The sequence below is a fragment of the Ceratotherium simum genome, chromosome 35, assembly GCF_057802395.1.
Source record: "Ceratotherium simum simum isolate JZ-2026a chromosome 35, ASM5780239v1, whole genome shotgun sequence".
NCBI lineage: Eukaryota > Metazoa > Chordata > Mammalia > Perissodactyla > Rhinocerotidae > Ceratotherium > Ceratotherium simum.
Window position 1 is genome coordinate 9,866,496 of NC_141934.1, and position 27,378 is coordinate 9,893,873.

Here is a 27,378-nt window from a genome sequence, read left to right on the forward strand (position 1 = left end):
GCATGCATGTTAGCTCAGAGCTGATCTTCCTCACAAAAAAAACAAAAGAAAAAGAAAATCAATTGACTGTAAACGTGAAGGTTTGTTTCTGGTCTCTCAGTTCTTTCCCGTTGATCTATATGTCTATCCTTATGCTGTACCACACTCGCTGGATTTTGGTAGCTTTGTAGTAGGTTTTGAAACTGCAGAATGTAAGTAAGTTCGCTAACTCTGTACTTCATTTTCAAGATTATTTTGGGTATTCTGGGTCCTTGCATTTTCATAAGAACTTTAGTTTGAATTTGTTAATTTCTGCAGGAAGGCAGCTGGGATTTTGATACGGATTGTGTAAATTTGTAGTTCGGGAGTTTTGCTATCTTTTTTGTTGTTGTTGTTGTGAGGAAGATCAGCCCTGAGCTAACATCCGTGCTAATCCTCTTTTTTTTGCTGAGGCAGAATGGCTCTGAGCTAACATCTATTGCCAGTCCTCCTCCTTTTTTTCCCCCAAAGCCCCAGTAGATAGTTGTATGTCATAGTTGCACATCCTTCTAGTTGCTGTATGTGGGATGTGGCCTCAGCATGGCCAGAGAAGCGGTGCATTGGTGTGCACCCAGGATCCAAACCCGAGCCACCAGTAGCGGAGCACACGCGCTTAACCACTAAGCCACGGGGCCGGCCCAGAGTTTTGCTATCTTAACAATGTTAAGTCTTCCCATTCATGAACATTTGTATAGGTCTTTAAAATTTTTTTCAACAATGTTTTGTAGTTTTTTTTTTTTCCTGAGCTAACATCTGTTGCCAATCTTCCCCTCTCTCTTTTTTTCCCTCCCCAAAGCCCCAGTACATAGTTGTCTATTCTAGTTGTAAGTACTAGTTCTTCTATGTGAGCTGCTGCTACAGCATGGCTACTGACAGATGAGTGGTGTGGTTCCGTGCCGGGAATCAAACCTGGGCCAATGAAGTGGAGCGTGCCAAATTTTAACCACTAGCCTATCAGGGCTGGCTCTGTTTTGTAGTTTTTAGAATATAAGATTTGCATTTCTTTTGTTAAATTTATTCCTAAGAGTTTTATTCGTTTTGTGTTATTGTAGATGGAATTACTTCCTAATTTCATATTAGGTTTGTTCATTGCTAGTGTATAGAAATATAAGTGATTTTTGTATATTGATATTGTATCTTATAATGTTGCTGAACTTTGTTTATTAGGTCTAATAGTTTTTAGGGGGTTCCTTAGGATTTTCTACATACAAGATTTTTGTCATCTGTGAATAGAGATAGATTTGCTTCTTCGTTTCCAATATGGATGCCTTCTATGTATCTATGTGTGTGTGTGTATATGTGTGTATGTAGCCTAATTGCCGTGGTTAGAACCTCTACTACGATAAATAGAAGTGGTAAGAGTGGACATCCTTATCTTGCTTCCGATGTTAGGGGGAACACTTGCACTCTTTTATGATTAAGTATGATGTTAGCTGTGGGTGTTTCATAAATGCCCTTTCTTGGGTTGAGGAAGTTTCCTCCTATTCCTAGTTTATTGAGTTTTTATTTTTTGATCATGAAGGGGGTGTTGGATTTTGTCAAACATAATTCTGTTCTGTTTCTAGTCTGTTGAGATGATCTTGTGGTTTTTGTCCTATATTCTGTTGTTACTGCATGTTACATTAATTAGTTTTCAGATGTTAAACCAACCATGCTTTCCCAGGTTAACTCTCACTTCGTCATGTATAATCTTTTTTATATGTTGCTGGATTCGGTTTGCTAGTAGTATTTTGTTGAGGATTTTTGCATCTATATTCATAAGGGGTATTGGTCTGTAGAACCTATGACTTTCGGACTTTAAACCTGTGTTCTTAACCTGTAATTGGGAAAGAAATGAGTGTGGGGTAAGAAAGGTAACAAAATTAGCCACCAGAGGGGACTGTGGAACCCAAAAGAGGCTTGTTCCTGTTTAAAATGAGTGTAAGAGAGACTGGTAGAGAAAGAGATCAAAAATGCTTGAGTGGGAAGAAAATAAGGGTGAGAGTGTAGTGTCAGTTGAGGGGAACGGTGAGGGTGCTGCAGATAGACATGGCTTCAAGTCCTAGCTCTGTCCCTTACTAACTGTGTGACCTCCGGCAAGTGATGTTATTTCTCTGACCCTCACAGTCCTCATCTGTAAAATGAGGAAATAATGTTAAAGAAAAGGCGAGGAAAATAGGCCAAAGGTTGGGATTGAATGGGATCAAAGGGAGAGATGGGTTAATTTTTCTCAGATGGCCTTAATTTTTTCAGTGATAATAGGATCCTCTGAGAGGGAGGTCAGTGAGTTTGAACTTCAAGGAGGTCTGGAATCTCTGGCAAAGGAAGAGAACTTAACCAAGCTTTCAATTCATTTGCCAAAACCAATGTATCTGTTCCTCTCCTCCACGCCCCCTCACGTGCACTCCCTTCTTCTCTACTGGGAGGAGCAGCCCATCTTTTCTTGTGTTCATACCCCTAATTGCCTCACTAAGAGCTTCTGGTTCCCTTGCCTCCTACCTTACTCTCTCTCTCGCTCTCCACACATCTGCCTGAGGCCTCTCCTAATGAGCAAAGGTCAGAGCATGTCCTTCCATGGGCAGCTGCCCGTTGCATTCTCTGTCCACCACACTTGTTAGTGTCCTGAACTTTCCATGCCCTTCTTTTTCCCAACTGTCCCAGAAACTCCTGGTTTCTAGTAGAAATACCATGGTTCACTTATTCCTTCCCCTATTCATAGATGCTTAGTTTGTTTCCAATTTTTACTCCTGCAAGCAAGACTCCAATGAATGTCCTTGTTGTTGTCTCCTTGGTCAGTTGGGCAAACGTGTCTCGAGGGTAGAGCCTGAGTTGAATTGCTGGGTCATAGAGTAGGCATGGCTTTACTTTGTGATGGATACTCCCATATTGCCTTCCAAAGGGGCCGTTCAATCGATCCCTCCTGTCTTACCTCCTCCATGAAGCCTCCTTGATAGCCGTGGGCAGAGTTCCCTAAGCCTTGCATCTGTGTTTCCCCTGGACAGTCTACTTGCTGCATCGTTGTTTCTATGTTCATCTTCCCACTAGACTGCAGACTTTAAGTGATAGATTTACTTTAATTTTTTGAATAGGTTATATTTGTATTAGGTACAGAATTCAGAAGAGATGCAAGGTCTTCATCTGTCCTTCCCCCAACTACTTCCTAGTGTTGTTGATTTCTTTTGTAGTCTTCCAGAGATATTTGATGTGTATATAAGCAACTAAGTGTCTATGTGTACTTTTCCCCTTCATTTTATATACTAATTGTAATTCACAACACATTGCTTGCAACTTGCTTTTTCTACTTAACAGTGTATCTTAGATATCCTTCTATCAGAATATGAAGACCCTCATCTCTTTTTACAGATATATAAATTTATTGAACTAGCCTCTTAGTAAGGGACATTTAAGTTGTTTATAATCTTTTGCTATAAGGATAATGCTGTAGTGAATAACCTTGTACATATGTCCTTATTTAATACATATGATTCTGACCTTTCTGGACCAATGGGTAGTGCATATGTAATTTTAAAAAATTGAGGTGAAATTCACATAACATAAAATTAATCATTTTAAAGTGAACAGTTAAGTGGCATTTAGTACATTCACAACATTGTGCAACCACTACCTCTGTCTAGTTCCAAAACATTTCCACTACACCAAAATAAAACCCTATATTTATTAAGCAGTTACTCCCCATTCCCCTCTCCTTCTGCCACCAATCTGCATTTCATTTCTATGGATTTAACTATTCTGGATATTTTATATAAATACCATCCAACATGTGGCCTTTTGTATCTGGCTTCTTTCATTTAGCATGTTTTCAAGATTCATCCATGCTGTAGAATGTATGAGTTGTAGTGTTTATGCCTTTTTATGGCTAAATAATATTCCATTGTATGTAAATACCACAATTTGTTTAGCCATTCATCCATTGAGGGACATTTGGGTTGTTTCTACCATTTGGCTGTTGTGAATAGTGCTGGTATGAACACTCGTGTACAAGATTTGCTTGGGTACCTGTTTTCATTCTTTTGGGTATATTCCTAGGAGTGGAATTGCTGAGTCATTAGATGGTTCTATGTTTAACTGTTTGAGGAACCACAAACTGTTTCCAACAGTGGCTGTACCATTTTACATTCCCACCAGCAACGAATGAGGGTTCCAATTTCTTTGCATCCTTGCCAACACGTATTGTTTTTTTATTATAGCCATCTTTATGGGTGTGAAGTGGTTACATATATAATTTTGATAGATCTTGGCAAATTATCCTCCTTAGACGGTGTATAAATATATTCTTACTGGCAATGTATGAGAGTAACTGCTTCTTCAAACTTCTTGCCAACTCGGCGTAACTTGACACTTTTTGATTTTTGTCAGTCTGATCATTATAACATGGAATCTTACTGTATTTTTGGTTTTTAAAATTTCTTATATTGAGTTAGCTTGGCCATCCTTTCATATGTTTGAGCCGTTTGTATTCTGTCTGTTGTAAATAGTCTCTTCATATCCTTTACCCCTTTTCTACTAGATTGCTTGTCTTTTATTTGTAGGAACTTGACAGATATTGGGGAAACTAGTCCTTTGTCTGTGATATGAGTTGTTAATATTTTCCCTACTCTGTCTTTCCCTGAATATTTACTTGCCCACCGTATGCATTGTCCTAGGTGCTGGAGCTGTACACTTAAACAGGAGACCCAAGGCTGCCCTCCTGGAGTTTATGTTCTAACAGGGGAATGCGGGGAGACAATATACAAATAATCAAGATAATTTCCAATTATGGTCCATACTTAGAGGGAGACAAAGCAGGATGTCATTATGATAACAGGTGGGTGGTGAGGTGGGAGTCTGCTTATATAGAAAACTGAGTGGGAGATGTTAATTTGAGTCCAGACACAAGAGGCAAGATGGCCATTCAAATAGCTGTGAAAGAGGAATGCAGAGGCCACAGGGCCTGTTGAGCCTGGCATATTTGGGGCAGTGAAAGGAGGCCAGTGGGCTGAGTGTAGTGAGCAGGGGGAGGGGTACAAGATGAGGCTGGAAGGGATCGGGGCCAGATCCTGAGCGTCTAGCCTGCCATCAGGAGGAGTGCAGATTTTGTACTAAGTATAATGGGAAGCCTCAGGAGGGTAATAAGTAGGAAGTTGTTATTATATCATAAGTATTTTTCCAAATCATTAAAACTGTTTGAGAACATTTAATGACTGCTTGTTATTTCGTGGTTATGTGTAAACCGTAATTTATTACACTTGTTGGAAAATTTTGATTTTTTTTCCTCTCCTCATATTTAATCTTATAAAATCTTGATAAACTAATCTATAATTTTGATTGCCTTCTTAGGCTATTTTCCTACAATAGATTTTATGAGCAATTTTTAAAGGTGTTTCATACATGAAATTCCTCAACCTTCTTGAGTGCTCTTTTGTGTTACAGACTGTGTTAATGACAGCTACTGGTTTGGGAGGGATAAAAGCTGTGAATATTGCTTTGACGAGCCACTGCTGAAAAAAACGGATAAATACCGGACTTACAGCAAGAAGCACTTTCGGATTTTCAGAGTAGGTGACAAATATCCATACATTTGGGAGAGCTGGTAATCTAGTCATCACTCTTAGATATCTTCCCACTATAACTCCCCACTGTTACAACTTTGAAATAAAATGTTCTCTGTTTTAGGAAATGGGTCCTAAAAACTCTTACATCGCATACATCGAAGATCACAGTGGGAATGGAACCTTTGTAAATAGAGAGCTTGTAGGGAAAGGGAGACGCCTTCCTTTGAATAACAATTCTGAAATCGCACTTTCAGTATGCAGTAATAAAGGTAATGTTATTATCTTATGGTTGCTGGAATTTTTTTCCTCCCATATTAAAGGAAAATTGACATGTGTCCTTGCAGAAGTATGGTTTGAGTAAGTAAAGTAAGGAGATTTGCATTCAAGATTCAACTCAGTCCTAGTTGCATTTTTTAATTATGAAAAAGTTCTATCAAGGCAGGTTTTCTAAGGTTTAATTGGTTTGATTAGTTTTATTTAAAGCCATATGCTGTCAATTGAATTATCATATTGCTTAAGAGAGTTCATAGTTCATTGATGGATACAGTTTATACCACGTCAGTCTTAGATATCTGTGAGTTGTTGTTTTAGGCCATTAATTCATTTCCCTCCCTCCATTTCTCATTCTTCCCTTTCTTCATTCCTTCCATTCATTCATTTCTGCACATATTTATTGAACTCCTGTTATATGCTAGGCAGTAGGCTATAGGCTATGGGTTTTTCTATAAGAATCTCAATTTAGACCTTCCACCTACTTAAATACCACCTGGTTATTCTGTGAAAGTGGAGATGTTTATTGTCATCATCAGGTACTGTTTTATAAGCATCCACTCCCAAAACTTTATGACTATCACATCTAAAATGAACAATTGTCATTCAGTGCAAAAAATTCAGTGCAGAAAAAATAAAAAAAAAACAGCATTAAATGTAGGTCACAGTGATTTTAAATCCTAGGACAAGAGAATACTCTTGTTTCTTTGATTAAAAAAAACCCACAGAACTTCCCGAAACTATCTGAGAGTTGAATAACTTGGAAGGGTATGTGTGTGTATGTGTAGATAGCATCTTAAAAATATAGATTTCCACCAGTACTCTCCCACAGATCCTGATCCAGAAGTTCCAGGATCTAAAAAATCCTGCCTAGGTGATTCTCATGCAGCCAGACTTCAGACTGGCATCTGAGAACTATGGCTATACTGGGCATCCTGAAGCGCATTTTAGGATTGACTTAGTATTCCCTGTTTCTGACTATTTTGTTTTCTATCTGATAATTATAGTCAGGGCAGCTGCATAGGGTTTTGCTGTTTGAGAACATCTGGTCGAAGGGGCACCTGGCCCTGAAATTTTGGCCTGTCCTCCACTTGACAAGCTGTGTGCCACCTTCTTCTTCTTCTTTTTTTTTTTTGTGAGGAAGATTAGCCCTGAGCTAACATCCATGCTAATCCTCCTTTTTTTGCTGAGGAAGACTGGCTCTGAGCTAACATCTATTGCCAATCCTCCTCCTTTTTTTTCCCCAAAGCCCCAGTAGATAGTAGTATGTCATAGTTGCACATCCTTCTAGTTGCTGTATGTGGGACGCGGCCTCAGCATGGCCGGAGAAGCCGTGCGTCGGTGCGCACCCGGGATCCAAACCTGAGCCGCCAGTAGTGGAGCGCGCGCACTTAACCACTAAGCCACGGGGCCGGCCCCTGCCACCTTCTTCTAATTGGTCTATCCAAGGGGCACCTTTTCTAATTTGAACAAAGGTGTTACATGGGTTAAAGGTGGCCATGATGGAAATAGATCAAACTGCTATTCTACAGACTACGTTCAGTCTACTGACATTTTATCAGGCATTTGCTATTATTTGTTCTTTAACATGAAAATCCAAATTTCTTTGAAAAGGTGGCATATCTGACTACACTGAGCCTATAATCCCATTACTTCAGGATTTGCAGGTGCTGAGTAGAGGCTGCCTCCTTCAGACGCGTGATGTGTTTTCTCCTTCAAGTCCCCACTGCTCCATGTTGTCTTAGACTCAACCCAGCCTTACTTGTGTTCATGACCTTCCAGCTTGTGTGGGCAACTGTGTCTGCAGCCCCTGAAGTGGGCCTGACATTTGTGAGAAATACATTCCAGAGCCCTTCAAATTTCCACATTCTTGGATGCCACTGGAACGTCTAGGTTCATAAATATACATAAGCATACAGGCATAGTTGTATCCCAGGTGGCCAGCAGATCTCATTCACTAGGCAAGCGTCTGCCTTGTGTGGACCAGCCTGGAGTGAAGCACAGGTGGCTCAGATTTGTGCCAGAGACTGGATCTCTGGGTTACTTCAGGGAGGTCAAAAGCTGTCACCTGAAATCTGGGAAACTCAAGGATCTTAACAAATTTCACTCTCTTTTAAGATATAGGTGGTTGCAAATTTACCATTGATGACTTTGTAGAACTGAAATGTTTGATAAGTGATTGCAGGCTTGGCCCACATGGATCGTTAAATTATTAAATGAGTAGGTGTTTTTGTTTTTTTTTTCTTTTTCCGAGATACAGCCCAAATAATGGAGAAATGAAGGAGAAGTTCTTTTGAAAATGCTATTTATTTAACTTTACAAGTAGGTTCAAGATGGTTTGCACTATAACATACCAGATATGTAAAAGTATAAATGGCTAAAGAAGATAATACAAGAATGATGATCCTATGGTCTAATTTTTATTGCGATGTTTATTACTTGCCTACAATATTTTTTTCTAGACTCAAACTAATTGCTTTTTGGGCTTGTGCTAATCTGCATGGGTATTTTATAATAGTGCAATTGATTAATATTCTGAGGTCAGGGAATAAGACTAGCATTTATGTATGGATTTCCTGTACTATGTGAGAACGATGCTGTGTATTTCCATTAAAGAATGAAATTTGACAATCATCATTTTCCATGGGTTTCATGATATGTGTTAGCCTAGCTAAATAATTCCTTTGGGGTTAAATGTTAGATGTAATTAAAAACAATTGTTTTATATTCCATATACCATTTATCTTCTTTTTATTGAATGATTTAATGAGACCTATTTCTGCCTTTTTTTCCTTAGTTTTTGTATTTTTTGATCTGACTGTAGATGATCAGTCAGTTTATCCTAAGGAATTAAGAGATGAATACATCATGTCAAAAACTCTTGGAAGGTAATTTTCTTTTTTCTTATGGATATTGCACTTAATTTTTTTCTAAGCATTTGTCATTGGTTAGTTTTCCATTCCTGTTTTTATAACATTTGTTATCTATTCATAACATATTTGTAGGGCACCTATTTGTGATAGGTATGTTATTCATTTATTTGATAATGATCAATTGAATTGAATGGTTTTTCCTTAAAAATTTTATCTATGATAACTTCCTAAAAGCAGTTTTATTGAGATATAATTCACATACCATACAACTCACCCATTTAAGATGTACAATTCGGTGGTTTTTAATGTATTCACAGAGTTGTGAAATCTTTACCACGATCAATTTTAGAACATTTTCATTACCTTCCAAAAAGAAACATTTACTGCATTTCTGCCCTCTTCAGAATTCGTGACATCTTGGGAAGTGAAATGAAACTGACCATTGAATAGGGCCAAGTTCTGAAAATTTTTGGTTTCAGGACCCCTTACACTCTTAAAAATTACTGAAGACCCCAAAGAGCTTTTGTTCATGTGGCTTAAATCTATTGATATTTACTCTATTAGAAATTAAAATGGAGACATGTTAATAATACTTATTAATTCATTAAAAAATAAACTCACTCATGTTAAGATAAATAACATGTTTGTTTTTGAGGAAGATTGGCCCTGTGCTAACATCTGTTGCCAATCTTCTTTTTTCCTTTTTCTCCCCAAAGCCCCAGTACATAGTTGTGTATCGTAGTTGTAGAGTTGTAGTTCTTCTATATGGAACACCGCCTCAGCATGGCTTGATGAGCAGTGAGTAGGTGTGTGCCCAGGATCTCAACCAGTGAACCCTGGGCTGCTAAAGCAGAACATGCAAACTTAACTGCTATGCCACTGGACTGGCCCCGATAAATAACATTTTTTAATGAAAATAATTACTTAAAAAAAGATTAGTGAGGGGCTGGCCCGGTGGCGTAGTGGTTAAGTTTGCGTGCTCTGCTTCGGTGGCCCGGGGTTCACAGGTTCAGATCCTGGGCGTGGACCTACGCACCGATTATCAAGCCATGCTGTGGCAGGCATCCTACATATAAAGTAAAGGAAGATGGGCATGGATCTTAGCCTGAGGCCAGTCTTCCTCAGCAAAAAGAGGAGGATTGGCAACAGATGTTAGCTCAGGGCTAATCTTTCTCACCAGAAAAAAAAAGATTAGTGAGAAGAGTAGCATTGTTTCACATTTTTGCAAATCTCTTTTTTGTTTTTGTTTTTGTTTTTGTGAGGAAGATCAGCCCTGAGCTAACATCCATGCCAATCCTCTTCTTTTTGCTGAGGAAGACTGGCCCTGGGCTAACATCCGTGTCCATCTTCCTCTACTTTATGTGGGACGCTGCCACAGCATGGCCTGACAAGCGGTGTGTCGGTGAGTGCTTGGGATCCGAACCCAGGCTGCCAGCAGCAGAGCGCGCGCACTTAACCACTATGCCACGGGGCCGGCCCCTGCAAATCTCTTTGATGTCTGCTGGCTTACTAGAAGATGGCTAGATCCTGATATTTGCTTCTTCATTGAGTCTTTCACGATATCACATGTCATGTAGCCTCTGGAAAACTCTGTACACTCATGAGACAATAAGAATGAAAAAGGCAAATAATGTCTTAGTATTCTGAAAATAGTTTTGACTTTATGGACATCCTGAAAGGATCTTGGAGTCCTTTAGGCGTTGCCTGATGATACTTTGAGAACCACTTCCTTAGGGAAGGTGTTCAGGACACCTTTAGCACGTTACACAATGTCCTTCACCCTCCTATCCCTCCCCCTCCCTAAAGGCTTTTCTATTTATTGACATTTTTGGAAATGTGAAAGTAGAAAATAATAGAAAGAAAGAATTACCCACATTCCTGCCATGTAGAATCAAGCACAGTGTACTCTTTTTTTTTTTTTTTTTTTGGTGAGGAAGATCAGCCCTGAACTAACATCCGATGCCAATCCTCCTCTTTTTTGCTGAGGAAGATTGGCCCTGAGCCAACATCCGTGCCCATCTTCCTCTACTTTATATGGGACGCCACCACAGCATGGCTTGACGAGCAGTGTGTCGGTGCGCAGGCGGGATCCAAACCTGTGAACCCCGGGCCGCTGAAGCGGAGTGTGCACACTTAACCGCTGCGCCACTGGCCGGCCCCAAGCACAGTGTACTCTTTATCACCATCTATGGGAGATATTTTAGTTTATGGACATGAAATTCAGTAACTCATTGTGTTTCCATATTTGCATTGGCTACATGGAAGCTTGCAGCAAATTTGTGCCTGCCCTTAAGAAATATATGGGACTCTTATGTTTTCTAAGGGAAGAGTCAACACAAATCCTTTAACTTTTAGCAGGTGACAGAAACTTAAATGAGTCAGGTAAGAAATTTACTGGCTCTTGTAACTGGGAAATTCAGCGGCACAGCTGACTTCAGGCGTGGCTGGACCAGGAGGCCTTTAGGGCTTTATTGCACTCTTTGGCTTTGTCTGTGGCTGGACCTAAGGGCTCCCGTAGTGTTGCCAGGGCTCTGGCTCCATCTCTGGATTTAGCTACTCTTTGTTGCCCTTCTATAGAATTGCTATCTCTGTGTGGCAGAAAAATGGCTTCCAGGAGCCCCACATTCATATTTTCTTTCTTCTAGAAACCATGGCAGAGAGAATTGTTTCTTTCCCAACATCAGCATTTGATTCCGGGGAAAACCCTGACGGGCTCAATTTTGATTACGTGTCCACCTCATGGTCCTAGGAGTGGGTACTATATTATTATAGACACTCCACCGAGAAGATTTCTCAGGCAAAAGGTGACTGTTATCTGCAGAAGGGGAATTGGAAAGTGTTTTGAGCAGATTAAAAAAAAATAATAGTTATATAGACCAATATCTTACACCATATACAAAAATTAAAATAAAAAAAAAAACCTAAATGTAACAGGTAAAACTATACACCTGTAAGAAGAAAACATAGGGACAACTCTTCATGACCTTAGATTTGGCAATGGTTTCTTAAATATGGCACTAAAAGCACAAGCAACAAAAGAAAAAATAGATAAATTAGACTTCATCAAATTTAAAAACTTTTGTGTCAAAAGACACTATGAAGAGAGTGAAACACAACCACCAGAATGAGAGAAAATATTTGCAAATCATATGTCTGTTGAGGGTCTAGTATCCAGAATGAAGAACTCTTATAATTCAGCAACAAAAAGATAACCCAATTTAAAAATGGGCAAAGAGGGCCAGCCCTGTGGCTTAGTGGTTAAGTGCACGTGCTCCACTGCTGGCGGCCTGGGTTTGGATCCCGGCGCGCACCGACGCACCGCTTCTCTGGCCATGCTGAGGCCGTGTCCCACATACAGCAACTAGAAGGATGTGCAGCTATGACATACAACTATCTACTGGAGCTTTGGGGGAAAAAAATAAATAAATAAAAATGGGCAAAGGATTTAAATAGACATTTCTCCAAAGAAGAGACACAAATAAAAACCAGATGAGAAGATGCTCAGCATCATTAGTCATTAGGGAAATGCAAATCAAAACCACAATGAGATACCACTACATACCCACTAGGATGGCCAAAATAAAGAAACAGAAAGTGACAAGTGTTTGTGAGGATGTGGAGAAATTGGAACTGCTATACACTGCTGGTGGGAATGTAAAATGGTACAGCCACTGTGGGAAATAGTTTGGTGTTTTCTCAAAAAGTTAAACATAGAATTACCATATGACCCAGCAATTCCCCTTGTAGGTATATACTCTCCTAAATAGAAAACAGGTGTTCAAACAAAAACTTGTGCATGAATGTTCATTGCAGCTCTATTCACAATAGTCAAAAGGTGGAAACAACCCAGGTGTCTATCAACAAATGAATGAACAAAATGTGATATAGCCATACAATGGAATATTATTTAGCTATAAAAAGGAATGAAATACTAATACGTGTTACAGCATGGATGAACTTTGAAAACATGCTAAGTGAAAGATGCCAGAGACAAAGGCCACATATTGTATGATTCCATTGATAGAAGATAATTGGAATAGGCAAATCCATAGAGACAGAAAGCAGATTAGTGGTTGCCAGGGGCTGGGGGCGGGGTAGAATGTAGAGAATACTTACTAGGTATGGGGTTTCCATTTGGGCTGATGAAAAGTTCTGGAACTAGATAGAGATGATGGTTGCACAACGTTGTGGATGCACTTAATGCCGCTGAATTGTACACTTTAAAATGATTACAATGGTAAATTTTATGTTATGTGTATACGCAATACACAATAAAAAAGATGTCTTGGCAAACTCTTCACCCCACTCCCAAAACCCACAATAGTTATAAGTCTACTTCAGGCAGGTAATGAGTGATTGATACTCGAGTAGCCATTACTTTGGGCTGACCCAAACTTTGGAGAACAGAGCCTACGTAGGATTAACTGTACTGGTTGGCATCTTGGGTAGCATTCCTCCTCCATTATAGTATCCCGATTAATTGCAAATCTTTGAGAGCTTGCTGCAAGCAGATTAATTGTGTAATACTTTTGATTTCTTAGGTATTGTGATTTTATTTAGGGTGCAATTCATGGCATCAACTACTTATGCACTTCCTTTGAAGACAGAGAATAAGAAAGAGAAATGTATCAATGAAAGTAATTCATTTGCAAATACTGTTTACTGTTACTTGTTTCAGACGCTTATTTTTGACTAGGACTCTGTTCTATTTGATGTTTCTCTGACCTCTGGGATAAGTTATTTCTCTCTTATTTGTTCTTATCATCTTTCTGAGAATTTCACTATCTGGGGTGACAGTAAGACTTAAGTCTGTATCACTCAGCTCAACAAGTGGAATTTGGAGCTGACGCAGTGTTGTAAGGTCCACATTTACTTATGCCCATGACATTTTACATTGGTGAGGTTTTACTGTCTTCTCTGAAATCAGGGACAGTGGAAGGGTTGTAACTTGTAATAATTGAGGCCAGCTCAGAAGTGGTGGGTCTCATGATTAAAAACATTCTGACAATCAGTCACTTTCTCTCTTTTTCCATGTAGTGGTGCCTGTGGTGAGGTGAAGCTAGCTTTTGAGAGGAAAACATGTAAGAAAGTAGCCATAAAGATCATCAGCAAAAGGAAGTTTGCTATTGGCTCTGGGAGAGAGGCAGTAAGTACTTGTGTTTGTGGCTGCTCAGCTCTTCTTAACAACTTCTTCTTAACTTCCCCAAATAATTTTGGAGTGGTGAATGTCGGGAAGAAGTTCCTGCTCAGATATGTGAATTTGTATCAAAGAACATTGAAAAATTTTGAGTCTATTCAACTAATCTAGAAGCTTACTTATAGACAATTTGGTTACAAAAATATTTGGTTGTACATAATAATGTACATAGCAGGAAGTTTTTTTGTTCTTCCAGGTTGTTACAAGATTGTTTTTACAATAAATGAAAGGAAATTAGGAAAAAAACATCCAGTTGTATCCCTGCCACTGTAACCCTACAGCTGTTTTCAGTTTTCTTTTTCCTTCTTTGTTCATATGAATTCATGTTTTTAGATGATTGAAATCATACTGTATATACAATTTTGTATTCTGCTTTCTTTTCTTTTTTTTTTTTGTGAGGAAGGTCAGCGCTGAGCTAACATCCACACCAATCCTCCTCTTTTTGCTGAGGAAGACCGGCCCTGAGCTAACATCTGTTGCCAATCCTCCTCCTTTTTTTTTTTTTCCCCCTTTTTCTCCCCAAAGCCCCAGTGGATAGTTGTATGTCATAGTTGCACATCCTAGTTGCTGTATGTGGGACGCGGCCTCAGCATGGCCGGAGAAGCGGTGCGTCGGTGCACGCCCAGGATCCGAACCCGGGCCGCCAGTAGCGGAGTACGCGCACTTAACCGCTAAGCCACAGGGCCGGCCCCTGTATTCTGCTTTCTACATAAGCATTAATGCTTAAACTTTTCCCTAATATATCCTTTTTGATGATCGAGTCTTTATTTCATTGAGTTTATCATAATTTATTCAACCATTTCTCTGGTTGATCGTTTAGATAATTTCTAATTCTTTGCTCTTTCCGATAATGTGGCAATGAATATCTTAGTGTTTATAGATTTTTAAAATCTTAATTAAATTATCTTAACAGTCTCTTTATATCCTAGCCATTCATTTTATTACATTTTCTATAATACACACTTACACTGGAATGGCCAAGTGTACTGGTGTTTCAATACATAACCCAGCAAAGTAATGTAAAATATGGCCTGTAATCACGTTTTTCTTTGTGGCCAGCTGTTTCTGGCTATTATACTTTAACATTCCTTAAAGATCAATTTTTTTTCCCCAAGACAATGCCATTCTCACATGGCAAGAGGAATTTCCTGTCAGTGTTCACTTTGTTATAGATCTTTTCCCTTGTGATTCTGGATTTGTTTCCCATTTTGGAGGGAAGAAAATGCTTACCAGATTCTTAATGACTTGGAGCAAAATTTTCCTTCTTAATTTCATCCTTCAAATCATATTGGACCCTTTTAGAGCTCTCTATCATCTGAGTCCACCCTGACTTGGTAATGAGTTTAACGGCTTACAGGAAGAGGCAGGCTTTTAAAATTAAACATCTGGGTTTCTTAGCCGAAGTCCATTTTACATAAATATGTAATTCTATATCCTCTTTGCTTTGGAGGGTGTAGCCCCTGAGGGTGAGTAACTCAAGTCATCCTTTTGGAATTGTAACGGAGAGCAACTTCAGTTCCCTGAATCTTCCTCTCCTTCGAGTCTCAGTAAATATGTCAGCCTGCAGTCAATTGGAACCTGTGTCTGCTCTATTATTAGAAATTTGACTTGACATTTTCTTTATACAGTTTAATTGAATAGCTCTTGTCTATGGTTTTTGTTTATTGTATCATTTTTGTGAATATAAACAATTCCACAGCTAATGAGACAGGCAGATCTTACCAGGTAAGCATGAGAACAGTGGAAACACATTTATTTCTGGGTGTGGGAACTGGAGCAAGTGCTTCCTTTCTCTGAGTCTCAGTTGCTCCATCTGTAAAATGGGGATAATTATAGAACCCAGTTCGGTTGGGGATTATAAGTCTTGTGTGAGATGACCCTTTTAAATAAAGAGCTTGGCATAGGGCCTGATCATTTACTGAATGCTTACTGTTTGCCAAGCACTTTGCAGAGTGATTTTAGGTGAGTTATTTAATTTATTGACCTCTACACCTTGATTTCTCTGTATGAGTAGAGCTGGGTTTGGAACTCAGGCAGTTTTTACTCAACTGAGTTTAAGTATAAATATTTTCTAAATATTGGCTATTATTATTATTACTAATAAACTCTAATGTTATTTTATTTATCCAAGGATCCAGTTCTCAATGTTGAAACAGAAATAGAAATTTTGAAAAAGCTAAATCATGTAAGTATTGCTGTAAAATATGACCCATACTTAAATTCATTTATCTTAAAATATAGGAGGAGTGCAAAGCATTTCAATATAATAAAGCTAGTATTAACCTGGGTTCCTTAATTGTGTGTGTATATGTGTAAATGTGTGTGTGTTGAGCTGCCATTTAGCTGGGAAGAGCTTTACCCTGAAATTTTGAGAGAACAATGCGGTATAAAGATGTCATGACTAAATAATTATGTGATATTTCCACCAAGTTAGTTTCTGGCCAAAAGACATAGTAAATCTCCTAAATATTATATCTCATACGGGCTTGATCAACTGATTATGTTTGTGAAGACAAGGCTAAATTGGCAAATTTGGTTTAATTATACCTGAAGTTTTTTTTTTTGGTTTATTGTGGTAACATTGGTTTATAACATTGTGTAAATTTCAGGTGTACATCATTATACTTCTGTTTCTGCATGAATTACATCATATTCTCATGTTCACCACTCTAATACTAATTACATCACCACACACATGTGCCCAATTATCCCTTTCACCCTCCTCCCTCCCCCCATCCCCTCTGGTAACCACCAATTCAATCTCTGTCTATATGTATTTGTTTGTTGTTATTATCTGCTACTTAATGTGAGATCATACGGTATTTGACCTTCTCCCTCTGACTTATTTCACTTTGCATAATACCCTCAATGTCCATCCATGTTGTCACAAATGGCTGGATTTCATCGTTTCTTATGGCTGAGTAGTATTCCATTGTGTATAAATACCACATCTTCTTTATCCATTCGTCCCTTGATGGGCACTTAGGTTGCTTCCATGTCTCAGCTATTGTAAGTAATGCTGCAATGAACACAGGGGTGCATGTATCTTTACGCATTGGTGTTTTCACGTTCTTTGGATAAATACCCAGCAGTGTAATAGCTGGATCGTATGGTAGTTCTATCCTTAATTTTTTGAGGACTCTCCATACTGTTTTCCATACTGCTTTCCTGTGGTGTTATATGAGAATTTCAGCTCTTCTTTCCTTTCTATCCTTTTAAATAATACTACAGTGCATATTCAGTGTTTTCATGATTGTGACAATAACACATGTTCATGCAGAGCCAAGTATACTATGATCATAGGTAAGGAGCGGTGGAATTTGTTTGCTGTCAGCCTGACCCCCCTGGCCATATGTTCCATGATCAAAATGTGGCTGGCAGAATCTACCCTCAGTGGGTGGTGTATCTGTTATTGATGTTGTTGGTATTAATCTGGGCAGCATATGAGTGTCTTCTGCATGCCAGCTGCTATGCTGAGTGTCGGTCCTAGAAAGAGAAATAACACTTGACTCCGCCCATGCAGTGCCTGGTGAAAGGAGACCCATGGTGGGTGTTAGTTTCCTCTCTCTGCCCTCCTGGAGCTCACAGCCTGGCGCCAAGGCAGATACTAAAGATGCAGTGTAGGGTGGCACAGATTAGAACCACTGCAGGGAGTGTGGATGCATTCTGAGGGAGGCATTTGAGCTGGGGCTGGGTGCCTGAGGCCAAGTGTGCCCAGAGGGCTGGATCACCAGGCAGGAAGGTAGCTTGAGGAAAGGTGTGACACTGGGAAAGAGCACAGGGAGTGTGGGGTGGGTGGGGAGTTTTGTGGTCCGGAGAGGAGGATGCATGGGATCAGGAGCAGGAGATGAGGCTAGGTCATGAAGGGTTTGCTAATCCCTGCTGAGAAGTTAGATTTTAGCCTCTAGGCAGCAAGAAGCCAAGGATTTCTTTCTTGTCTTCCTGCCTGCCTGCCTTCTCTTCCTTCTTTTCCCTCCTTCTCACTCTCCTCCCTTTCCTCCTTTGAATATTTTTAAATTATATAATATTTAACACATGTAAAATAATAAATGTAAATTATAAAACAAATCGATAAAATGAACACCTTTGAACTTGCCATGGCCTCCCAGACCCTCTGGGCCAATGTCCCGAGTTTTGCTTTTCCTCTTGAGAGCTCTCACTACTTTTCCTTTTTTCCCTCTTTTAGCCTTGTATCATCAAGATTAAAGACTTTTTTGATGCTGAAGATTATTATATTGTTTTGGAATTGTAAGTAAAAGCTTTTTAATTTGTTTCCATTTAAATGTCTGTAAGCCACCAAAGAATCTAATGCTGGCATGCATTTCTCATCCTGGGGACCCTCATCGGATGTATGTGTGTGTGGGGTTAGTATCAGTTCTAAAAGCCCTCCAGTGTTTCCAAAGGCAGGTGGCTGAGAGGATCCAGGCCCTGGATCTGAGGGCTGGGTTTGAATCTCACTCTGTAAGTGACCGACTGACTGTAACTAACTGACTGACTGTAAGTGGGTTAGTTTACTTCACCTCTGAGTCTCATTTTCCTAGTCTTAAATGGGGAAGATAGTGATATCCCATGCACAGAGTTGTAAGGATTAGATGATATGAGGAATGAAAAGCCCCCAGCAGAGTACCTGGCACATATAGGTGCTTAACCACAGGTGGATGTTATTAGACTGAAACACTTGCCTGTAAGGGTGGACCTTTCTGCTCGGGATCACAGTACCAGGTTGCATGGTGACACCTGAGTATCTTTCAGGTGCTGGTGTACTTGCTGGTTTATTTCTGTGGCCGTAAAGTCCTGTCTTATTTGGTGTGACCAAAATCATTCTCTGTCTCATTCCTGGAAGAGGCCTGTCTTGATGTCTGTTCCTGCATAAATATGTAGTGTTTCTGGGAGTGGCTATTGTGGCACACAGGCAAAGCTTTGCTTCTGAGTGGCAAACAGTGGCTATGCAGGTGACCATTAAGATTATATACCAAACAATAGTCCCAGTCATAGCACCAGGGGAGACTGGACAGCCCTTGTGGTGCTTAAGGGAATATCTGTTGCTATTAAATAGGAGATTGTCACCTCACTGGATCTAGTTAAAACAGTTTAATAATAGTAATAATAATAATATGATAACAGTAACTGATACTAATTAAGCACTTGATATGAGCCAAGTACTGCTCTAAGCACTTTACATGGATTGACTTATGTAACCTTCTTAACAGTCATCCAGGTTACTTACAGGTTATGGGTGGGTTACTGTTTTTAGCCCCACTTTACAGAAGAGCAAACTGAAGCATAGAGGAATTGAATCACCTTGTCAAGCAGCTACACTGTGCCAGGTGCTCTACCTACATCAGTTATCTCTTAATTTTTACAACAGCCGTCAAGATAAGTGCTTTTTTTATTTTTATTTTTATTTTTTCCCCACAAAGCCCCAGTAGATAGTTGTATGTCATAGCTGCACATCCTTCTAGTTGCTGTATGTGGGACTCGATCTCAGCATGGCCGGAGAAGCGGTACGTCGGTGCGCGCCCGGAATCCGAACCCGGGCCGCCAGAAGCGGAGTGCGCGCACTTAACCACCAAGCCACGGGGCCGGCCCAATAAGTGCTTTTTTAAGAAGCAAAGACAAACTCAGAGAGGTTGCATAAGTTTTCTAAAATCCCACAGCGGAGAAGTGGTGGAGCTGGGGCTCAGACCCCAGTTGTCTGATTGTAGCCTTCTGCTGGCTTCTCTGCAACAGTATCAGAATCACCTGGGGTGCACGATAAAATGGAAACTCCTGGTCCCTGCCTTCGATCTACTACTGAAACAGATTTTTAAAAGCTCCCCAAGTGTCTCCAGTGCTCACTGCACACTCCTTCCGTCTTTCCTTGTTCCTTAGTTTGCAACAGGGACATTGTCATTGTGGATGAGGGTTATTACCTCATTGCCTTTACAAATGGGAGTCAAGACTGAATAAAAATGGCAACTCTTTCTTGTCTTAATGAGTTTGTTTTGTTTGTGTTATCTTCCCTCCAAGTGAGTTTCCCTCTAGGAATGAATCCCCTGCTTTGCGTGTGTTTCAGGATGGAAGGAGGAGAGCTGTTTGACAGGGTAGTGGGGAATAAACGCCTGAAAGAAGCTACATGCAAACTGTATTTTTACCAGATGCTCCTGGCTGTACAGGTAAGAGAATTCCTCAATTCTTCTGACAACCTGCTTTCTTTTAGGTGAATTACTCCCTGGTTAGGCAGAAAGCAAGGGACTGTGGATGAAAACCCAGAAGCAGAGAGTCGGTGTGTTGTGTGTTCTGTTCTTGGCAAAAATGTCCCACCCCTGTGACTCAGATGAGAAAGTTCTTGCTGTGAAGCTTGAGAGAGAGTAAGAAAGGGAGTTAAAGAAATAAACACACCGTTCCACATGTCCTCTCTTTAGCTTGGAGGTCTTTCTGGGGGGCGTTGACCTCTACTTCCACCTGATCCTTAAAGAAACCCCTCTTCCCTCACAGGGTGGGAGTGGAGCAGGTATGAGGGTGAGGCTGGCAAGTTGGGGTGGTTGTGACAGATGGACCCCTCCCCCATGGCACAGTACTAGATATTCCCCTACGTGGAGCGTCCTGTTAACGGCTCGGCCGCTGCCTTCTCATCTCTATTCCATGACAGTGTCGGGTGGAGGAACAGCAGGTGGCACCCTGCCCGCTTCGAGGAACATCACTCTTTCTCAAACCAAATTTGGCTGTGGCACTTGCCCAGCAAGATTTCTTCCCTTGAAAACCTGTTGCATGCAGGAAACAGTGATTGGAAGCAGCTCTTGTGTTGAGTGAGGATGGAGAGAGATTTTCCTGGGGCTGCTCCACCTGGATTTGCCTTCCCTGGGGGCTTCACCAGGTCCCTTTCCCAGTGGAAGTGTTTTGGAGGAATTTTTCCTCTAGGCCAGAGAGATTTCCAGAGAAAACTGAAGCCCATAAACACCTAACCAGTGCTTTACTCTCTTAATGGTTTATTCCCTCCCTTATATTATACCAAGTATATTAAGATGAATTGAGTGCAGATCAGTGGACCTGAGAATTTTTTTTCCTAAAGAAATATGACTTAATGTATAAAGATGGACACACAAACATCAACCTTCTATTTCAGCCATAGTGGGCTGGCCCTGTGGCTTAGCGGTTGAGTGCTCGCGCTCCGCTACTGGCGGCCCGGGTTCGGATCCCAGGCGCGCACCAACGCACCGCTTGTCTGGCCATGCTGAGGCCGCGTCCCACATACAGCAACTAGAAGGATGTGCAACTATGACATACAACTATCTACTGGGGCTTTGGGGATAAAAAATAAATAAATAAAATTATTTCAGCCATAGAGTTTTCAAAGACTAAGTCAAGTCTTTGCATTGAGGAGTAGGTGAACTCTGGGTATATAAACAGATATTTTACAAATATGTATTTTACAGATTCCCTTTAAAAATATTCTCAAGGATGGAATAACCAAATATATTAGTTTGGTGGAATTTTTATGGTTTCTTTAATATGGTCTCAAAATATTTTATATTACTTATTTACATTTTTATTATTGAAATTGACACCTGCCAATGTGAAGGGATGTTTAATATCTTGAAAAGTGAAATAAAAGGTTTACTGTCATAAGTTACCTTTTTCATTTTTCTATTCTTGAAAGATTTTCTTGAAAACAAATTTGTAAACACTAACCCCTACACCCAGTAGTTTTCTATGATTTTTGAGAATATGATTGAGAGTAACATGGCTTACAGTTTCACCCAGTTGTAATGTGTGTGTGTGTCTCTACTCATGTACCTCCTCCGTAAATCTAAGGGTCATACCTCCCTTTGTGTGTAGTACCTTCATGAAAATGGCATTATCCATCGGGACTTAAAGCCAGAGAATGTTCTACTCTCATCTCAAAAAGAGGACTGTCTTATAAAGGTAAGAAATTTATGTTCTGTGTGTGGCCACTCCAGTAGATTTCTGTTTAGAAACTGTTTTAATTCATCAGGTAAAAAGTAGGAGCATGAAAAGGGTTGAGAATTATTAGTTTTTTAAAAAGAATCATTTTTAAATTATTTTAGAGATCAGGTGGTATTGCTCCAAGCCAGATTCTAATGAGCATTTATTGACCTCCACTGTGTACTAGCCACTTCTGTGTTTGGAGGGAGGGAGGGGTCTAAATGGATGAGTGAATCACATCCCCTGTCTTCCCCTTCCCTATGTCTAAGGCAGTGCTTCCCAAGCCTGGCTTCTCTTCAGAATCACTGTTGATTCAATCAAATCAACGTTTAATTAATTTAATTAAAAAAACCCACGACACTTCAGATTCTCTGAAGGTGGCACTCAAGTCTAAGTATTTTTTCCAAGCTCCTCAGATATTCCAGTGTGCAGCCAAGGTTGAGAAACTGGGGTCTAAGAAGAACCATGCATTCCTAGTTAGAATCCTAGAGTGTCTGTGATAAGGAGTATAAACCTTTTGTAAGACTACAGACAACACAGATAAGTTGGAGAAAAACTTGGGCCTTCAGGCTCCTTGGCTCAGGAATTTTAATTTAAGTAAAATTAAATAACTTGCAGAGCTTAAAGCTATCTTACAAAGACATGAATTTTTAGATTTCATTTATTTATTTATTTATTTATTTATTTTTTTAAAGATTTTATTTATTTTATTTTTTTTCCCCCCAAAGCCCCAGTGGATAGTTGTATGTCGTAGCTGCACATCCTTCTAGTTGCTGTATGTGGGACTTGGCCTCAGGATGAACGGAGAAGTGGTGCCTCGATGCGCACCCGGGATCCGAACCCGGGCCACCAGCATCGCAGCGCGCGCACTTAACCACCAAGCCACAGGGCCGGCCCAGAATTTTTAGATTTCAGATTAATGGCAGGCATGAACTATAGGATAGGAACTGATCTAGCATGCATATCTTTTGGGACTGGCAGACTGTTAATCTTTTTTATTTTATCACATCATTAAAAATGATTCCCTTTTGTCCTTAATTTTAGATTACTGATTTTGGGCAGTCCAAGATTTTGGGGGAGACCTCCCTCATGAGAACTTTATGTGGTACCCCCACCTACTTGGCTCCTGAGGTTCTTAATTCCTTTGGGACTGCTGGATATAACCGTGCTGTGGACTGCTGGAGTTTAGGAGTTATTCTTTTTATTTGGTAAGAAAAGTTTTCATTGCTTCAGAGTCTGGGTGGAGGTAATTAGGTGAAATCAGATATATGTCCAGGTATAGAGAGCTTGTGTTTAATTTAGGTCACTTTTTTTGACCATCGATTTAAAGAAAAATCTAATTTTGCATTATGCTGAAAAAGAAATCTATATATCCGAATGCCACTGAGAATGCCACTTGATTTCTTTTCCTTTCTCTCTCTACCAATATTAAGCCTTAGTGGGTATCCACCTTTCTCTGAGCATAAGACTCAAGTGTCACTGAAGGATCAGATCACCAGTGGAAAGTACAACTTCATTCCTGAAGTCTGGGCAGAGGTCTCAGAGAAGGGTATGGATACGAAAGGATTAAGAATTTGTGGTTTGCTAAAATGTTGTGTGTGCTGTGGTGGGAGTTCTTTTCAAATTGTGTGATGTTTTCTCCTGTCAATTCGTTCTTATTTTCTGTTGTTAGTTTTGTATCATTTGAGAGGCAAAAGAAGCTGTTAAGAGTGTGGGCTCTGGAACCAGGCCCATCTAGGCTCATGTCCTGGGTGGGCTACTTCCTAGCTTTTTGACCTTAGGCAAGTTACTTAACCTCTCTGAGTCTCCATTTCCTTTATAACAATACACCCCTAATTTAAAGGGTTTTTGTGAGGGTTAAGTGTACCATAACACAAGTGCCTGGCACCTATTTAAGTGTGTAAAATAATAAGTAACTTGTTAGTTATAGGATTTCCTTTGAGTAAGCATGTAAAAGCTAAATGTAGTTACTTACTTCGTGTTTTAGAATTTAAAAGTGCAACTTTGTAATTCTCAAAGGAAAAAGTAGCAAGCTAAAACTAAATGTCAAATAATGTAACATAGATGATTGTGTAAATGTCAGAATGTCTAAAGAATAATATTGTTGCAACATACAAGCTAGCTCCACTTGTTGCGGGCTGTCAAGCTTTGTTTCTGCCAAGCCTGCAGTTCCAAGGAGACTTTCACTGGCTGAGGAACTTGCACCATCAATCTGTGGGTCTCTGGGAGAGTTGGCACAGCATCCTGAGTGTCTTAGAACTGGGTGGAAGTTCAGCTTTAATTAGTTTTGAATTTGAGTCCAATAACGAAAGAGGGAACAGAGAGCTAAGAGGTTGTGATGTGCGAGCAGGGAGAGATGGGGAGCATTGTGGTCATTCCTAGTGTTCTCAGAGCACTCTGACGAATACAGAGAGTGAGGAGGATTAGGGGCCCTGCCCACCACGCCTGCTGACTCACAATGACCTCAGCCTCTCTCTCTTCTTTCTGGATGTTGGCCTATGATTCTGGCATTCTTTAATTTTGCAGATTTAATATATCTATCCTTTTCACTGTGATTTGCCAATTTATCTTATTGCTTTAGCTCTGGACCTTGTCAAGAAGTTGTTGATAGTGGATCCAAAGGCACGTTTTACGACAGAAGAAGCTTTAAGGCACCCATGGCTTCAGGTGGGTATGGGGCAGTGCCTGCTAGCATGAAACATATGGGCAGCCCTGAACTGTACCTGAGAGATGAGAAAGAAGATGGAAACACAGTGTTTGCTTTGTTGGGTCTGTTTAATGCATTTGTTTTAGATGGAGCTCTAGGTGTGTGGTGTGTGGGTGTGTGTATGTGTGTATATGGGTGTGAGTGTGGGTGTGTCTTTGGATGCAACCTTTTCACCTTGACTTGTGGCTCTTGGATGGACAAGCTCCCTTTATGGCCTGTCCTGGTTCCACTTGGCTTCTTGAGTCTGCAGTTTGGCTGTGTTCCTTTGAGAGGTTGTTTTAGCATCAAACCTCTACCCCCAGCTGTGTCCTACTCTTCCCTCAACCCCCCCCCCCACCCCAAACAGGTAGGATGGGCTGCATTCCAGCCATCTTCAACCCTAGATCAGGGAAGCAAGGCAGGGAGGAGGACAGCCTCTCTGGGGGAGAATCAGCTATTTCTCAAGCCCAAGTGATTGAGTATAAAGGGTCCTCCTACTTCTTGTTCGTGGTGAGTGAGCATGCTATTTGTGCAGACTGTTACCTGTGCCTTTCAAGTCTGCATTACCTCTCTGTCCCTACTGGGGGTTGTGGCTGCTGTTAGATTATGCGCTGACCTCACTGGAGCCGCCAGAGATGGAAGTCCTTTGTGGCTTTGCTGGGCTAATCTTTGGTTTTGGAATTAGCTTACAGTATCAGGCAGGTTTTCTTCTGACAGATGTCAGGTCTTCAATTATGTGCAGTTCCATTTGGCACAGCCATACCCTTTGTCATTAACTTTCATTTGGTGTCTTTCTTTCCTGTGAGGATGGGGACTTAACCAGGTAGCTTGAGCTAGAGGCTGTTACTCTGGGGGATTACTGGTCCAGGAGCGCCTTGAGCCATCCAGTCTCAGCACTGTGCTTCTGGGACTCCAGGAAGACGGTCTTCATTTTTTCTCTCTTCCAACCCTCCACCTCTAACGGTTTTGCTCAGGTTGAGAACAACAAATCCTTCAAAGAAAAAAAAAAGTAGATATATGTGTTTGGGATGTTGCCCTGGAAACAGCAGTCCCCCCAGAAGAAATCTGTCAGATTATTTAGCACATAATAGACCACACAGATTTGAAACAGCAGGACCCTGGAGAAAAGGAATTTGGAAACAAAGGGTGCCTTTGCATGGGGGAATTTAATTTTGATGAAAAATAAAAACATGCCTCTTGGCTCTTTTCATGTGCCCGAGTAGGGAAACTCGCGGGGGCCAGATGTGGAGGTAGAGGAGCTTGCCAGTTAGGTCTGGGAACAGGGTTTGCATCTGCCCGGAATTTAAACAAGTATAGCCTGTGTTTGTGGTATTTTTTGTCTCAAAAGAAAGCTGTTATTAACACTGAGGAAAAGGTGAAGTTCAGTGCTGCCACAGAGGTCTCACTTGAATACTCTTTTGTCCACATTTTGTTTTTGCAGCAAAAGGTGGAGCGAACATTGAGTGAGGACAAGGATGCAGATTGCCCACATAAATCATCTGCTAGTGATAGTTTAGCTCTTAGTTTGGGAAAATTCAGTGTTTTTGAAGAAACCAAATGGTTTTGTGGGTCTGGCACTGGACTGAGCATTTGGAATGTGAGTTCCAGTCTCTGTTTTGTCATTAACAGTTTCCAGTTTGGGAAGCATGCCTTATATCCACTTTTGGCCCCTTCTTCACTTCCTGAAATAGAGGGTTCCTTCCTGCTTGTCTTCGAGGCACATTACAATTTAATATTTTTGAATAGATTGTAGACATCTCAAAGGAAGGTTATTTGCAGATACACATTGCTGCCTGTGGTATGTAATGAGCTCCTTTTTCATAATATTGCTGATTGACTTGTTTTAAATGCAGGCCTAAATAGGGTTGAGGTCAGTTCTGTTTGTCTGCATTGAAGAGCTGCCACAAGGGGTGTTCCAGCATGGTTCCATTTCTTAGTGCATTCATTCCTTCAGAGGACAGTTAACGAGCTTGTGTGTCAAGCACTGTTAGGCACTGTGGATGCAAAGAGGAGTAAGATAAGCCCTTGCCTTGGGGTTCTGACAGTCTGGGTGGGGGCCAACCCCACCACTACTGACCACAGTCAGTATAGAACAGTGGGATATATGTGGTAATAGGGGTAGGTGCAGAGTATGGTGGATCCCCAGGATGAGATGGGGCCATTGCCCATGGGGCTGCAGGTACCCACAGGTTCACATAGTGTGAAGACTGTCTAAAGGCTGGGGACCTGGGGATAACATGGGTGTATTCGTTTGCTAGGGTTGCCATCATAAAGTACCACAGACTGGGTGACTTAAACAACAGAAATTTATTTTCTTGCAGTTCTGGAGGCTAGAAGTCCAATTTCAAGGTGTCGGCAGACTTTGCTTTTCCTGACACCCCTTCCTTGCCTTGCAGGTTGGCTGCCTTCTCCCTGTGTCCTCACATGGTCTTTTCTCTGTGCACTCACATCCCTAGTGTCTCCTCTCTTCTTATGAGGATACTAGTCATATTGGATTAGGGCCCTGCCCTAATAATAGCCTTATTTTAACTTAGTTACCTCTTTAAGGACCCTGTTTCCAAATATAGTCACAGTCCTGGGGGTTAGGGCTTCAACATATGAATTTGGAGGGGGGAGACGGGGACCACAATTCGGCACGTAACAATAGGGCACAGCATTTTCAACACTGATTGAGTCCCTCTGATATGGAGGCCCCTGTGCCTATTACAGTGCCTGGCATCTAAGAGTGCTTGGGAAATGTTTGTTCACCAAGTAAATGAGAAAGGTGGGTGAGGTGGATAGGCAGGAAGGCACGGAGGGGATTTTCGGTGGAGGCTGTGAGCAGGTGTAGGAGGAAACTTTGAGAGTGGCACTGCACGAGAAGTGAGATCCTAAGGG

The 27,378-nt window shown here is 40.7% G+C and overlaps 1 protein-coding gene across 8 annotated transcripts in view; it reads left to right on the top strand.

Moving 5' to 3' along the window:
- Window positions 1–27,378, top strand: part of CHEK2 (checkpoint kinase 2) — a 37,742-nt gene that overhangs the window by 7,846 nt on the left and 2,518 nt on the right. For 4 of the 8 annotated variants that reach the window (XM_087424012.1, XM_087424013.1, XM_014787026.2 and 1 more), the window contains 11 exons: window positions 5,428–5,552; window positions 5,671–5,818; window positions 8,617–8,707; window positions 13,730–13,838; window positions 16,021–16,074; window positions 18,076–18,137; window positions 19,945–20,044; window positions 21,708–21,794; window positions 22,860–23,023; window positions 23,249–23,364; window positions 24,397–24,482. In XM_087424012.1, coding sequence (XP_087280138.1) covers window positions 5,428–5,552; window positions 5,671–5,818; window positions 8,617–8,707; window positions 13,730–13,838; window positions 16,021–16,074; window positions 18,076–18,137; window positions 19,945–20,044; window positions 21,708–21,794; window positions 22,860–23,023; window positions 23,249–23,364; window positions 24,397–24,482 — 1,142 coding nt within the window. Of the gene's footprint in view, window positions 1–4,706; window positions 4,823–5,427; window positions 5,553–5,670; window positions 5,819–8,616; window positions 8,708–13,729; window positions 13,839–16,020; window positions 16,075–18,075; window positions 18,138–19,944; window positions 20,045–21,707; window positions 21,795–22,859; window positions 23,024–23,248; window positions 23,365–24,396; window positions 24,483–27,378 lie in introns of those variants that run through there. The other 4 variants (XM_087424016.1, XR_015549963.1, XM_087424014.1 and 1 more) reach the window with 4 other exon arrangements.